Here is a 15,594-nt window from a genome sequence, read left to right on the forward strand (position 1 = left end):
CCCTGTCTTCATGGTTTTCTATGGAGAGGGGGGGAGATGAGGCTGCTGATAATCCCTAGAACATTAGGGAAGTAGGGTTCTAAACTAATTCGGAATGTGTTCTAAATGTAAATGTGCAAACACAACCCTATAGGTGACTGATAAAAGCTGGAACGCAGAAACAACTTCATGAATATATACTGCTGTCATAGTGCCATACAAATGCCCAAATTTAATATTGATAATTATACAAATCAGATTATCTTAACCTTCAAAAAAGTTTTCATTGCGTTTCTTCACAGACAGTGGTTCATTCTCTGTATAATAATATTGGTTGATGGGTGACACCTTCCATTTATAATACACACAAGTAATTACTATTTTTTTCCCCCATCTATATTATGGCTGCAAACCCCAGCCTAACTAAGCTCCTAACCCCCACTAAGAGCATTATAGACATGACAGTGTAACTTGTCACATTGCTTTTTAGCTAAAACTAGAAAATGTACCCGGCGCTGCCTGGGTATAAAGTGTCAGTGTGTTAATTAGATTTGTTCTAAGGTGCCCAGGAGGGCAATCTAAAGGTATTATTTCATCTGAGTTAATTAGTGTATACCTGTAGTGCATAGTTGGAGGGGTTCTGTATACCTTCAGTGTATAGTTTTTAGGGGTCTCGCATATCTGTAGTGCATAGTTGGGAGGTCCTGTATACCAGTAGTGTATAGTTGGGGGGGCTGTATACCTATACTGTATAGTTTGGGAAGTCCTGTATACCTGCAGTGTATAGTTTGGGAGTCCTGTATACCTGTACTATATAGTTGGTGCTGTATACCTGTAATGTATAGTTGGTGGAGGTCTTGTATACCTGTAGTTTATAGTTTTGAGGGTCCTGGATACCTGTAGGGTATGGTTGGTGGAGGTCTTGTATACAAGTAGTATATAGTTCGGGGGTCCTGTATACCTGTAGTATATAGTTGGTGGAGGTCCTGTATACCTGTAGTGTAAAGTTTGGGGGTCCTGTATGCCTGTAGTATAGAGTTGGTAAAGGTGCTGTATACCTGTAGTATAGAGTTGGTGGAGGTCCTGTATACCTGTAGTGTATGGTTTTGGGGTCCTGTATACCCGTAGTGTATAGTTTGGGGTCCTGTATACCTGTAGTATAGAGTTGGTGGGGTGCTGTATACCTGTATTATAGAGTTGATGGAGGTCCTGTATACCTGTAGTGTATAGTTTTGGGTTCCTGTAAACCTGTAGTGTATAGTTTGGGGTCCTATATACCTGTAGTATATAGTTGGTGGAGTTCCTGTATACATGTAGTGTATAGTTTTGGGGTCCTTTATACCTGTAGTGTATAGTTTGGGGTCCTGTATACCTGTAGTGTATAGTTTGGGGTCCTGTATACCTGTAGTATATAGTTGGTGGAGGTCCTGTATACCTGTAGTGTATAGTTTTGGGGCCTGTATACCTGTAGTATAAAGTGTGGGGTGCTGTATACCTGTAGTATATAGTTAGTGAATGTCCCGTGCACCTGTAGTGTATAGTTTTGGGGTCTTGTATAACTGTAGTGTCCTGTATACCTGCAGGGTCGTATTTACCATTATGCACCCATGGTCTGGTGCCTAGGGTAGCATCTTGCAGAGGGGCAGTACCCTCCCGTTCAGACTTGCCAGAAAATCTGGTGTCTTTTCGAGGGGGGGTATGGCGGTATTGGTCAGGTCTGGTATAGCGGTGTTATCCAGTCACAGTATGGCGGTGTTATTCAGTCACAATGTGTTGGTATTTGGTCAGGTCTGGTATGGCAGTTTCTTTTCCAGTCACAGTATGTTGGTATTGGTCAGGTGTGTTATGACAGTGTTACCCAGTCACAGTATGGCGGTATTGGTCAGGTCTGGTATGGCAGTGTTATTCAGTCACAGTGTGTCGGTATTTGGTCAGGTCTGGTATGGTGGTGTTACCCAGTCACAGTATGGCGGTATTGGTCAGGTCTGGTATGACAGTGTTATCCAGTCACTAAGGCAGCATTGGTCAGGTCTGGTGTGGCGGTGTTAAATGTGACGTCTGGAGCTATTACCTACCAATCCTAATGCTAATTGGTGAGTGAGGATGGGGCGTCTTCAGGTTTAGTGCTTACTGAAGCAGCAGCTGGTAATACTGCCCTGTATACATGTACTGTATAGATGGAGTAGGGGTCCCTGTATACATGTACTGTATAGATGGAGTAGGGGGTCCTGTATACATGTACTGTATAGATGGAGTAGGGGGTCCTGTATATATGTACTGTATAGATGGAGTAGGGAGTCTACCAGTTATTTCTGTGGATCTGTTGTGAGGCAGCCACCCTAGCAACCATTCAGATTCCAGCTCGCTATGAAAATGAAAGCAGTAATCCTATTGGTTGCTAAGGCTCCAACTGCTGGGCAGCTGCAGTGCTAATTATATCACCTGTGTGTGCAGTGAGGAGATTTTCCCATTCATTTCTATGGGGTGCTCTTTCTTCTCCCCTCCCCTCCTGTACATCTGGTGAAGACTGGACCTTCGCTCTAACCTGCCCGGGCACCCAATGTATCTGTGTGCCAAATTTGGGGTCAAACGGTTCAGGCATTTAGAAGTCTATTGAGGACAGATGGACTTAGATTTTTATTATATAGAAGGCATCTGTTCTTATTGGTAACTATGGCCTGTCCACTTGCTTGGGCAGAATGCAGCCATATGGCCGCCCGGAAACCCATGTTTTCCAGGACTCCCTAGGGCTGCACCCAACTTTGTCAGCCACCGGTATTTAAAGGCCGAGTGAGCGGATTTGAGCATGCACGAGTCGCACCTATCTCTAACATGGGCCTAAGCTCGGTGATCCAGAAAGGTTAAAATGCAGAGGTGCGGAAGTACCCCAGGAGGGGTGACCTGAGTGTGGAAGCAAAATCCCTATTGGAGGACTGGAGAGGGGAGGTGTGGCCATCAGGTTTCTCATATCCTTGCAGCCCCGTCTGTCTGAATAGTCAATGTCCTCCTTGGGGGACATTGGGATGGCAGCCCAGCAGCAAGACACAAGATGGGATCTCCCTAGGTTTTGGGAGGCCATAGATTTCCAATAATTGCAGGAGCCTTATGACCTGGAAAGAAAGGGAATGGTTTATTGGCAACCCATCTCTTTTAATTGCAAAAGATGAGTCTTGATGCTCCTGGGTCCCAATGCAACCCTCCCTTCACCATCTACCATGCTAATTTTTTTGTACTGGTGGACTTGGGCACCTTCAGGTAAGCAGGCCTTGGATGCAATTGCTGCCACTGCACCCCTTACACTAGGGATAGGGAACCTTCGGCCCTCCAGCTGTTGCAAAACTACAATTTCCATCATGCCTGGGCAGCCAAAGCAAAGCTGCCTTACACCTATGATTATGATGACTGCATGTACAAGCACATGGCAACACTAAAGAGGCTGCAGCAATCGTACAACCACCAAGGCTCATTCACACTTTGGATCAGAAGGGGTATTGGGATCTGGACTCCAATGGGATCCTGGAGGTAGGCCATCAAACTGAATAACCCCATTATTGAGATATATATATATTTTTACTTCAATGAGACTGAGCTGCAATACCCGGCACAGCCTATGCACATGAGTGGCACTGTTTTTTGGGGGGGAATAAAACCCCTTTTTGAAAATAGCAGAGGAGCTAACAAATAAAATTTTTATTGCTATTTTTTTTTTTTATTGAGATATATTAGCTTCTAGAATGTCAGCTACTACTGCAAAGGCACTTACATACAATAAAGGGCGTTATAAGATCGTAAAAACATGGCTGCTCTGGTCCAAAAATATCTCAGTTCAAGAGTATAATTTAAATAACAGAGTGGACCTTTAAACCTGTGTGGTGCTGTTTCTGGAAGAAAGCGGCCATGTTTTTCTAATCCTATACAGCGGCAATACAATACAACACGGTAGGTCAGCCAACGCACCTACTTGACCCTTTTTTAAGAGAAATTATTCTGTACGTATGTTATCTTGAATGGCTCTTTATATACAGACTTTATTTACAACAATTGAGGTATAACATGTGATTTCTTGACCTCCATGATTACATAAGTGATGGTGGACAACCTCTGGTAGTCACCTGACATCATATCGCATACAGTCTTGCTGATAGTGACAGCCAATCGGAGCACAGCATTAATTTTGCAATAGTAATTTTAAAATCTGAAAGCTGAGCTCTGATTGGTTAGTAGAGGCGACAAGGCCACATTTCCTCATGGAACAGTTTGATCAGTGTCGCCGATGATATCGGTTTTGCCTAGAGTATCCCTTTAGAACGCCTCATGTCTTCAGGCACCATCGACATTACCACGTGTCTATAGGTATTTGGTGTATGGTATGGTTAGACACTGCGGGTTGTCACTGCGGTTTGGGCGCTGCATTCTGCTTGTTCAAGATCTTCATCAAGGATTTATTCATATAATAAGGCTTTTCAGTGGAGCCGTCGTGTCTCTCTAGATCTTCCACTAGGATGGAAAAGTAATAAACAATAAGTGACTCAATGACACAAATACTGGAAAAAAGGAGAGCGGCAACTCAAAGTCTAAAGACGGGACACCCTGGAGACTTTTTCTCATTTTTTTTTACCTTGACATAAATTTTCACTTTTGAACACCATTGTTGTAAGTAGTGCGGAAATATATCGTATGTAGTGTAAAAATTAAGTGGATACCACCAACAAGCTGGATTTTTTGGAAGCCAGCAACAAACTACTATTGGTGGGTCTGTTTGGGAATCACCAAACTACAGATGATGGATGTAGAGATGAGCGAATCGCTCCACTATACAAAGTGCTTTGTTTGATCTGCGCTCAACTCATCAAGCCACCGGCCTTTCAGCGATGCTCTGCTCCCTGCCGCTTCACCTAGGATGCCTGGGAAAGTGGGAGAAGTTAACCCACCAGGAGCCCGTTCCCGGCCTCTGCGCGTCTTCTGCCTCGCTACTATTGATGGATCAGTCAGAAAACCATCAACAAGCTACTACTGATAGATGTGTTTGGAAACCACCAACAAGCTACTTTTGATGGATCTACTAGAAACCCATGAACCTACTGTTGCCCCTATAGTGTTTTTCTTTCCTACAGTGTGAAAGGGGACAGCGACATACATGTATATTTTACGTCTATGCAGGAGCTGACACCCATCACCCCTGCTGATCAGCGACCACACTACACATCGAACGGGGTCAGAAGCAGCTATCTCCATTCACTGTGTAGTGTTGTTGAGATGTAACTGCAGCTCAGGTTCCATTCAATTTCATGGAAAATTTGAATAGTGAGGCCTCTATGCCCTCATTTTCCCCAAAGAAGTCAATCCTTCACTATAGGCTGGCAAATAATATAACATGGCGGGCAATAGTATCATTGTGAGATGAATTTCTTTATAATTCAAGCTGTTCCCTCTCTCCTTATATAGGAAATGCAAAAGAGGAGCCCGTGGAGCCTCATTGAAGAGTCTCAAAACACAGGACTAGCTAGATATCCCTTGGCTGGGTCCTTCCCGGAGGGATATCTGGCTAGTCCTGTGTTTTGAGGCTCTTCAATAAGGCTCCAAGGGCTCCTCTTTTGCATATTCATGTTTCCCAGGGGGCAATGCACCTAGGATCTGTTTCTCTTATATAGGAAAGTCTCAATGTGTATACATGAAATTTTTTATCAAATTCTAAATTCTAAAAACTCTGCAGAGCATTGTAATTTATTATATAGAAAGACATACAATAAATAGACATGTTTAGTAAGACATATAGAGCTAGAAAAATGGTTGAATTTATTCTATTATTTACGGTATAAAACTTTTTTTCAAAACGGCCTCAAATTTTTCGGCCTCAAATTTTTTAAATCCATAAATTTTACTCCAACCTGCCACCAAGTTACACAAGAGTTTTGCCGAAACGAAATATTCGTCTTATATATCATCGATTACAAATACATTCCCGACATTGATAGGTTTTCTAGTCTAAACATTTCATAAAATGAAATTAACTTTCAGAAAATCTGAAAAATTAAATCCATCCGATATTTTATTCAATAAAAATCAAGACCTCATTATGTACATTGTAACGTAGAAAATATCCAATAATTTAATTTTTTATATTTTTTTTATTTTCATTTTTAACCACGTTATAAAAAATTTTTGTACCCATTATGAAAATGTGAGATTTGAAGCTTTGCATAAAATCGTTTGGCAGAACTGCGCTCCTACAAATGACCGCTCTAGATTTCCATAGAATTTTTACATTTGAGTCATTCAAAACATTTCTGAATATTTTTTCCATTTCCTAAGTGCACTTATCATGTCAGAATAAAGTTGCTAAAAAGAATCATGTTCCAATACAAAGAATAGTCAAGCTTACATAAAAAAAAATTTTTTGAAAACCTTCGGCCCTTAAGATATGTAAATATCGGCAAGTTTGGAAACTGACAACCAAATCTTATTTATTTATTTTTAATGCAATTTTTTGAATATTTTTGCTATTAAGTTTATTGCATTTTTTTTATTATGCAAATTGGAAAATAAATAAATGGGAATGTCTCATTTGTAAAAAAAAAATAAAAAATTAAGAATGTATATAAAAAAAGAACCCTAAATTTCCTTTTCTTTCCTCTTTCACATTCTGTTAGCCCCATGAAAATCCATGTAAACAACCTCCCGGAATATGTCAATATCTCAATACAAAAAATGTACATAAAAAGCTTTATAAGCTGTGTGTACTTTAGGTTCCAGAAGAAAAATTTACATCCCACCAATGTAAAAAAAAAAAAAAAATTATACATTTTTCTAAAAAATTTCACCGTAACTAAACACAGGTATGTGAGTCCCTTGTGTCGCTCTCCATCTTCAATATAGTAGAAGAAACAATCCTAAAAAAAAAAACCTAGTAAAATGTGCCCAAAAAAAGCAAAAAAGAAAAATCATGAAATTCTAAAAATTCTTCATGAAAATCTTTTTGTACAGTGATCTTGATTATATTGCATCAGCACAAATGCTATGAATAGTATTTATCATGCAAAACAACCTGCAGGACTCTTTCAAGGATCAAATAGCTATGATGTAGCATAAAGTGAAGTATTTTTGATCTTGGCATTTGCCCTAAGCTAAAGGGGTATCTCGAAAATACAAGGTTGGCAAAATTACACTTCCTCGTCTTAGGACGTTTTAGAGCTCTGAATGAGGTGAGAATTGGACAATGGCCGCTTGAAATAATGTACTCATGATTCATTGAACAAAAAAACTAAAACAAAAAGTTGCAGACAGGTAGTGCTATAGCAGTAATGGGATTTTATTTGCATAAATTGAGGCTGTCACAGATGCCTGGGTGATCAGCCATTATTTTTCAACAGTGCAGCCCCCTCGCTCACCCAATCTCACCACGTGTGATTTATGGTTATGGGGTTTCTTGAAGGTCCAGGTCTTCAGGGATCGACCTACATTTGTCAGTATGTTGAAGGGATGAAAGCTGACTAACGGTGGAAATCATGGTTTGGGAAATGGAGACAGTTGCTGAAAACCAAGGGAGATATTCTGAACATTTGTAGCATGACTTGCTTAGCTATAGCGCCACCTGTCAGCAAGTTTTTGGACTAAAACGTTGTATTCAATGACTCTAAATGGCCCGTTTTCCGATTTTCAGCTCATTTGGAGCAGTAGACCATCCTCCAGTGACCTCAGATTGAGGAACTTTAATTTTGGTAACCCTGTATATTAACAGCCCTGTTCCAAATGCCCTATTGAAGGGGTCACCCCTGGACTAAAAGTTATGTCCTATCTGAAGTGATTTATAGGGGTCCATCCACTGGGACCCCTCTCTGTTCTCAGGAGAACAGAAGACCACTGCCCCCTGAGTGAATGGGATGGCAGTGCACATGCCTGACCATGACTCTGTTTGCTGTCTATTGGACTCCCAAACTTAAGCGCCAATCCTTCTCTGGTGGGGTCGGCCCATCCATTTTACCCATTTAATTGCCCCTATAGTGGCAGGTCTGTAAACCCATAGCTGTCAATGTAATCCTGGGACATTTCAGCCCCGCTACCGGGACATCTCAAGGCTGTCCCCACAAATACAGAAACTCCACCCTCTATTGTCAGTCCTGCTCCTTTGTGGCTGGATCGGGAATCTATAATTATTACACAACTCACGTATACTTCGTTTTATGGTTATATCATTTTGCCACTGATCCCAAGAACAGGGACCGTGAATGGATGCCCAGATCTCCAATAATTCTTGACGGGGTTGCTAAACATTTCCAAGTACAGTGCTCAGCTATCTCCATAGGCAATGTGAGAGTCATCGCTTCATTCAAAAGCAAATCTTGGATCTCCATTCGCAAGTGGTTCTAGCTGTTGAACCCCCCGTGATGACACTTGGTATGTGCACCATCCATTCTGGGGACAATTTATTCCCTGTTCTCGGGATTGTTAAGGGTCCCAGTGGTTGAACCCCTACCAATGGGTGGTCCATTGCAATAGGTGCTTTAAGTTGAAATACCCCTTTGAATGGGTTCTCCACTTGGAAGAGCACTTGTTTCCTTGACATAAAGCTGATGAGAATTTCCCCTTGTTAGGACCTTCAGAAACCAGCTTTAATTTGTGGAGAAACCTGTCCGTTTTCTTGCAGCGCCACAAGAGGGGAAATGAAGCAGTACAAAGGTTTCATTTAAATCAGTGAGTTACCTGTGTAATCCAGGACAGGTCCTCCAGAGAGAATACCTGCTCTTTACTTTGGTCAAGATACAAGGATTCTGATCAGAGGACCCCTCTCTTAACTAACAGTTCTTTATTAGGGTGTATGAAAATGGGTTTCCCAAACTGTACAGCCCCTTAAAGAGTAAAAACCAGAGCCAATAATGGGGCATGATGGGCGCTTATCGATGACCAAGTTCTAGCGACTTGATAAACTGCACCCTCATTGGTTGAACACAAAAAAATGGCTGCCTCACCCATACAGACACAACAGGAACACTTTGGAGAGGCCCCCAGTTAGCATAGCACAAATGACACAAAGACCCACACGGCAGATTCTCGTCCTTCTCGTACCCAACCGGAGAACATGAAATCACAGTATACATGGTTGTTCTGTGAAGTGCAAAATATTACTTAGCACCAAATGTTCAAGAGAAAGTCAAGTTTGTGTAGCCAAATCTTTCATTCGGAAAAAAAAAAATCAAGAAATTTTAAACAACAACAAAAATAGAAAAGAAAACCAGATATGGCTAATTCTATCAATGTAACGTTTATATCAAGTATTTTTTTGTCTTCCCCTTATGAAAAGTGAAAGGTTATACTTATAAAACGTGCCGGTCCTTTAGACGGACTCCGGCTCTATAAAAATATTAAAACCCTAAAAGCAGTTTTAGGAAAAGCTATAATATTGACATTTTTTTCCTGTTCATAGGCACTAAAATGTAATACTGTTCCTCATGATTTACATCAAGGACCCTCTTAGTATGTATCAGATGGTGGAGGTGGATGTCCTCCACCGGGAGAGTCATCCTCTTGGGTGGTCCCAGGTCAAGACCTTCCTCACCTGTGGTCAAAAACACCCTAAAAAGAAGGTCCTCAATACCAGAATCACTTCCCATAGTGTTCCTCATCCGAGGTCACCCTGGATAGAAGTTCCAACCTGATTCAAGCCCCCAAGATTAGATTCCAGCTAAACTGCCTCAATAGAAGATCCTCACTCCACGAATCTCCCTCACCAGTTGCTGCCAACTCGAGAACTTGGGTCCTCATCTCTTTTTCCCCCAAGTCAACCATCACCTCTAAGATCTCACAGACATCTCTGGACCTCACTTGGGAAAGTTTCTTCTTTCTTCCGCAAGGTACCTCTTCAATGCTTAGTTATTGGGTTAGAAGGAACATTTTGTTAGAGAAAGCAAGTGCCTTAAATTAACGCTTTGCCTTCTTAGAGAGTTCTTTTTTTCTCAGAATCCTATGCAGTTCCGGAGACATGTAGTAAGGTTTGGACGATGACCCATTATTCCTCTCGAGATCTTCGCCTGGAGGTAAAAATTGCGGTAGCAAAGTGACAGGAAAAGAAAAGAGGGAAAAGAAGGAAGAAAATGAGAAGCAGATTTCCAGACGCTCTACAGATAGAAACTCAGTGTAAGGCCGGGTTCACATTACGTTTCCAAATATGAAAATCGGCTGCTGATGTATTTGTCCTCGGATAGGAACTGGCCCCATTCAATTTATGACCTGAACTTAGGGCCATATTACACGGCCCGATCAGTAATGTACACGAGCGCTGATCTGCTAGATACCATTTATCGATAATCGTGCAGCAAGGCCTGAATATATATATATTTCACGTTTTGATAGATTGTCAGACACAGGCACTGCTATATGGTGGCTTCTTCGTATGAGTATGGACTGGTAACTTTACTTAGGATCACTGGTTGTTGCTCTCTACGAGACTAGTATTTGTGCAAAGTTCAAGCATACAAGAAAATAGATGAGGGCACTTACCATATGGTGTGATCTTCTTTATTTCTTTACATGCATGTTAAAAGGTGGAGGACATCCTGGGCAACATAGTAGACGGTAAGCACTTAGGAGGCAGGGTGGTAACAGCTGTTTCGCGTGCATGCACGCTTCTACAGACACCTGTAGACATCTGTAGAAGCGCGCAAAACAGCTGTGACCACCCTGCTTCGTAAGTGCTTGGCCCATGACTGCCCAGGATGCCTCCACTTTTTAACATGCACGTAAAGAAATAAAGAAGATCACGTCATATGGTGAGTGCCCTTATCTATTTTCTTGTATGATATATATATATATATATATATATATATATATATATATAATTAACAATGTCCATTGTAAAATGTAAAATAATAAAGTATGTACATTACCTCTCCCTTTGCCCGCTCCCTGGTACCTTCCAGTCTCTGAAGTGACAGGCTGCTCAGCCAATCACTGGCCACAGTGGTCCCATCTTGGCCAGTGATTGGCTGAGTAGCCTGTCACTTCGGAGACCGGCTCTGAAGTTCCATCGGTGGCTGCGGGCAGCAGGCAGAAGCCAGGAAGGCACTGGAGAGCAGTCAGAAGCACCGGGGAGCGCGGGCAGGTAATGTATATGCTTTAATATTTTCTTTACACATTCATCAGCCATTGGCCACATCGCTATTACACATAGCAATGCGCAGTCTGCTGTAAGGACCTAAAGACACCATCAGCTGATGATCGTTGTGATCGGCTGATCGTTGTCTTTATTACACGGAGCAATAATCTGTCGAATCGGTCAGCTGGTGACTACATCCTGATCATTCTCGAAGCATATAGAGGTTTTTAAAGAAAACGAGCTGTAAACCACCACGCATTTTCTGCCAAAACCTGCATATACTTGGAAAATAACCTGATCACATGGGCACATGGGCAGCATAATTTCTGTATCCATGCCTCAGAGGCACAACATGTGATGTGAACCCAGCCTTACATAGAAGACCATTTTTGAATGTAAGAATTTCAAGTATAGGCTGTGAAACGCGTTAGCTTCCCTAATAATTGATTTCTAAGGGCTCATTTACTAACAGTGAAAAGAGACATTGTCTGAGCTGGGCATGGACTGGTTATGGTATTTTCAGAGGCACAAGGCTCAGACCCATAGGTAATGTGCCGCCAGGAGGCAAAACTTGTGGGGGAGACTTCCTCTACAGTACAACATGGGATGGGATAGGTCACCATTGTATGTAAGTGGTACAGTATGTGTCCATAGCAGTCTAAGGGAATCAGATTACATCTCACATTACTGCTATGTCTATTGGGCCCTAACATTTGCAGGGGCCCATTTGTAATATTAGCTTGAGCCTATGTCACTAAATCAGCCCCAGTGTCTGCAGATTCATTTCAGCCAATGAGAATGCCCCCCAAGTAAGCAGATCTTTGCACATGCTATAGGAAAGCTTAGAACGGACAGTGGAAAATCAGCAAAAAGCGTATTATTAAGTCTCAGATTGTTTCCACTCACTGACAGCAAGCAGAGGTCTACCATTAATCCCGAATGGAATTGCCCTTTAAAGGATTCCAGCATCGATGACACAAGGTGGGCACATTTACAATAAATACCCTGTTTATGACGATGTACATATATAATAGTAATGATATAACCTAAAACAAAAGATGATTAGATTTGTCATAAACTCATTAAACACAATACTTACAGAAACATAGGAAAAGCGTATCGACACACATGGCGTAGACGCTGAAAAAACCGTGTGCAATGAGATAAGATCCAATGATCACCGTCTGTGGGTAGCAAACAAACAATTCAAACACAATTTAAAGTAAAATTGTAAAAAAAATAATCCAAATAATTCAAAAGTGTACGCATTATTTTTCTTATAGAGAACTCCAAATCGCCTGCCTAGACATAGAGAGAGATTATAAAATTCTGTCTGTCTGCAGACAACACTAGGTGGAGCTAGAGAGCTTGCTGCAGACTGTATATCATAGTTTTGCTCTTGAGCTCCCTCTACTGGTGGCTGTAGGCAGATAGAATTTTATCAACCGAAATGGAAACCCAGAGCTTTGGTCATTTTATAAACTCAGTTTATTTTTATACATTGTGTCATTTTAGAAAATAGAATATTATTTACCAGGAGTGGCACCCAGTAGTAATTCAGCGAGGGAGCTTCATCGGTAATCACGGGTATTTTTCTTGTGAAGAAGAAAAAAGCCAGGACGCCTGGACAGGGAACACACAGCGCATTGTCAGGTGGACAGGCTTTAGCTATTGGCATCGTCGAGTTATATGAATCACTTACCGACAGAGCCCGCAACTAGAATCTTCCCAAGAAACAGCAAGAAATCTGTTACTTTGTCCAGAACAGCGACCCTATGGAGGAAGACGGGTCAGGACAGTCAGACACCAGTGTGTACCCCAATAATGCTAAGTGCAAATTATGGATGGAGAAATTATGTTAAGGATGAAGCCGACACGTACCGCACTACATTCCGCATCAAGAGAAAGAACGCGTCCTTAGCTGATGTACAGAAGTTCTTTCCGTAGATGGCGATCTGTAATCAGAGGAGAGACACATCACTTATACATTATACATATACCGTGTATTATCCCTGCTATTATGGGACCGCCTCGTCTCTGTTATTGGATTGCCTCTGTTCTATCAAGGGACCACCCCAGTTCTATTATGGGACCAGCCCTCTTCTATTATGGAGTAGCTCCCGTTATTTAATGGGACTGACCCTGTTATATTATGGAGTAGCTCCCGTTATATTATAGGACCGGCTCTGTTATATTATGGGGTCGCTTCTGTTATATTATGGGACCGGCCCTGTTATATTATGGAGTAGCTCCCGTTATTTAATGGGACTGACCCGGTTATATTATGGGGTCGCTCCGGTTATATTATGGGACCAGCTCTGTTATATTATGGGGTCTCCCTTGTTATATTATGGGGCCGGCCCTGTTATATTATAGGTTTGCCTCTGTTATATTATGAGACCGGCTCTGTTATATTATGGGGTCTCCCTTGTTATATTATGGGACCGGCCCTGTTATATTATGGGATCACTTCTGTGATATTATGGGACCAGCCCTGTTATATTATGGGGTCTCCCTTGTTATATTATGGGACCGGCCCTGTTATATTATGGGGTCACTTCTGTGATATTATGGGACCAGCCCTGTTATATTATGGGGTCTCCCTTGATATATTATGGGACCGGCCCTGTTATATTATGGGGTCACTTCTGGTATATTATGGGGTCACTTCTGTTATATTATGGGACCGGCCCTGTTATAATATGGGACCGGCCCTGTTATATTATGGAGTTGCTTCCATTATATTATGGGACCGGCCCTGTTATATTATGGGGTCTCCCTTGTTATATTATGGGACCAGCCCTCTTATATTATGGGGTCTCCCTTGTTATATTATGGGACCGGCCCTGTTATATTATGGGGTCACTTCTGTTATATTATGGGTCCGGCCCTGTTATATTATGGGGTCTCCCTTGTTATATTATGGGACCGGCTCTGTTATATTATGGGGTCTCCCTTGTTATATTATGGGACAGGCCCTGTTATATTATAGGTTCGCTTCTGTTATATTATGGGACCGGCACTGTTACATTATGGGGTCTCCCTTGTTATATTATGGGACTGGCCCTGTTATATTATGGGGTCACTCTGGTTATATATGGGACAGGCCCTGTTATATTATGGGGTCGCTTCCATTATATTATGGGACCGGCCCTGTTATATTATGGGGTCGCTTCTGTTGCATTATGGGACCGGCCCTGTTATATTATGGGGTCTCCCTTGTTATATTATGGGACTGGCCCTGTTATATTATGGGGTCTCCCTTGTTATATTATGGGACTGGCCCTGTTATATTATGGGGTCTCCCTTGTTATATTATGGGACCGGCCCTGTTATATTATGGGGTCTCCCTTGTTATATTATGGGACTGGCCCTGTTATATTATGGGGTCTCCCTTGTTATATTATGGACTGGCCCTGTTATATTATGGGGTCGCTTCTGTTATATTATGGAACCGGCCATGTTATATTATGGGGTCTCCCTATATTATGGGACTGGCCCTGTTATATTATGGGGTCGCTTCTGTTATATTGTGGAACCGGCCATGTTATATTATGGGGTCTCCCTATATTATGGGACTGTCCTCATTCCGTTATAGGATTGGCCCTGCTCTATAAGTGCACTGCCCCTGCTGACCCACCTCTATAACGGAATTGCCCCTAATTTGTAAATAGAGTAACTCTAGTGACCGTAACAGAGAAGGACTGTGAAATGATTGTGATTATGAATTAATCTATTATAGGAGCATCCCTGCTCTATTACTAGACTACCCCTGCTTTGTTATGGGTCCACTCCTGCTCTATTGTGGAACTGCCCCAACTCTATTACAGGATTGCCCCTGCTCTATTATTGGCTCGCCCCTGTTCTACAATGGGATGGACCCTGCTCTATTATGGGATGATTCCTTCTCTACAATGGGGTCTTCCTTCTTCTATCAGGGGATTGCTCCTTGCTTGTATAAGATATAATAGGTAATGTCAGGTCAGCCAAATCAATGTGCTTACATACAGTGACACACACGTACTTACCATGATATAGGCATTCCGATTTATAAACTTTATGAACTTTTCCAGGCACCAGAAGCAGCATTTCAGGCAGCACAGTAGGAATCTAGCAAAGGAATTCTGGGACGCTGCAAAAAATACAATGAAATTACGATGAACAAAACACCTTGCAGGAGGTACAGTATGTGCCCTTCACCATGATACCATCATAACATATCCACCTGGGATATTACCATTAACCCTATCAGTACCCTAGCCCTGGGGTGTGGTGTAGGCAGATGGTATACCATCATAGTGTGCCTAGTATATACCATCACAGTGTGCCCAGTCTATACTATCACAGTGTGCCCAGTCTATACTATCACAGTGTGTCCAGTGTATACTATCACAGTGTGCCCAGTGTATACTGTACAATCACAGTGTGCCCAGTATATACCATCACAATGTGTCCAGTGTATACCATCACAGTGTGTCCAGTGTATACCATCACAGTGTGCCCAGTATATACCATCACAGTGTGCC

The 15,594-nt window shown here is 42.0% G+C and overlaps 1 protein-coding gene across 4 annotated transcripts in view; it reads right to left on the minus strand.

The window, feature by feature from the left end:
* Positions 1-3,977: 3,977 nt before the first annotated feature.
* Positions 3,978-15,594, minus strand: part of SLC44A5 (solute carrier family 44 member 5) — an 85,003-nt gene continuing 73,386 nt past the window's right edge. For 3 of the 4 annotated variants that reach the window (XM_069981462.1, XM_069981461.1, XM_069981463.1), the window contains exons 17-22: positions 15,097-15,200; positions 12,950-13,023; positions 12,771-12,841; positions 12,603-12,691; positions 12,168-12,252; positions 3,978-4,476 (exon numbers count right to left, since the gene is read on the minus strand). In XM_069981462.1, coding sequence (XP_069837563.1) covers positions 4,370-4,476; positions 12,168-12,252; positions 12,603-12,691; positions 12,771-12,841; positions 12,950-13,023; positions 15,097-15,200 — 530 coding nt within the window. In that variant the 3' untranslated portion in view covers positions 3,978-4,369. Of the gene's footprint in view, positions 4,477-5,622; positions 10,005-12,167; positions 12,253-12,602; positions 12,692-12,770; positions 12,842-12,949; positions 13,024-15,096; positions 15,201-15,594 lie in introns of those variants that run through there. The other variant, XM_069981464.1, reaches the window with a different exon arrangement.

The sequence above is a fragment of the Dendropsophus ebraccatus genome, chromosome 8 (assembly GCF_027789765.1).
Source record: "Dendropsophus ebraccatus isolate aDenEbr1 chromosome 8, aDenEbr1.pat, whole genome shotgun sequence".
NCBI classification, from domain to species: domain Eukaryota; kingdom Metazoa; phylum Chordata; class Amphibia; order Anura; family Hylidae; genus Dendropsophus; species Dendropsophus ebraccatus.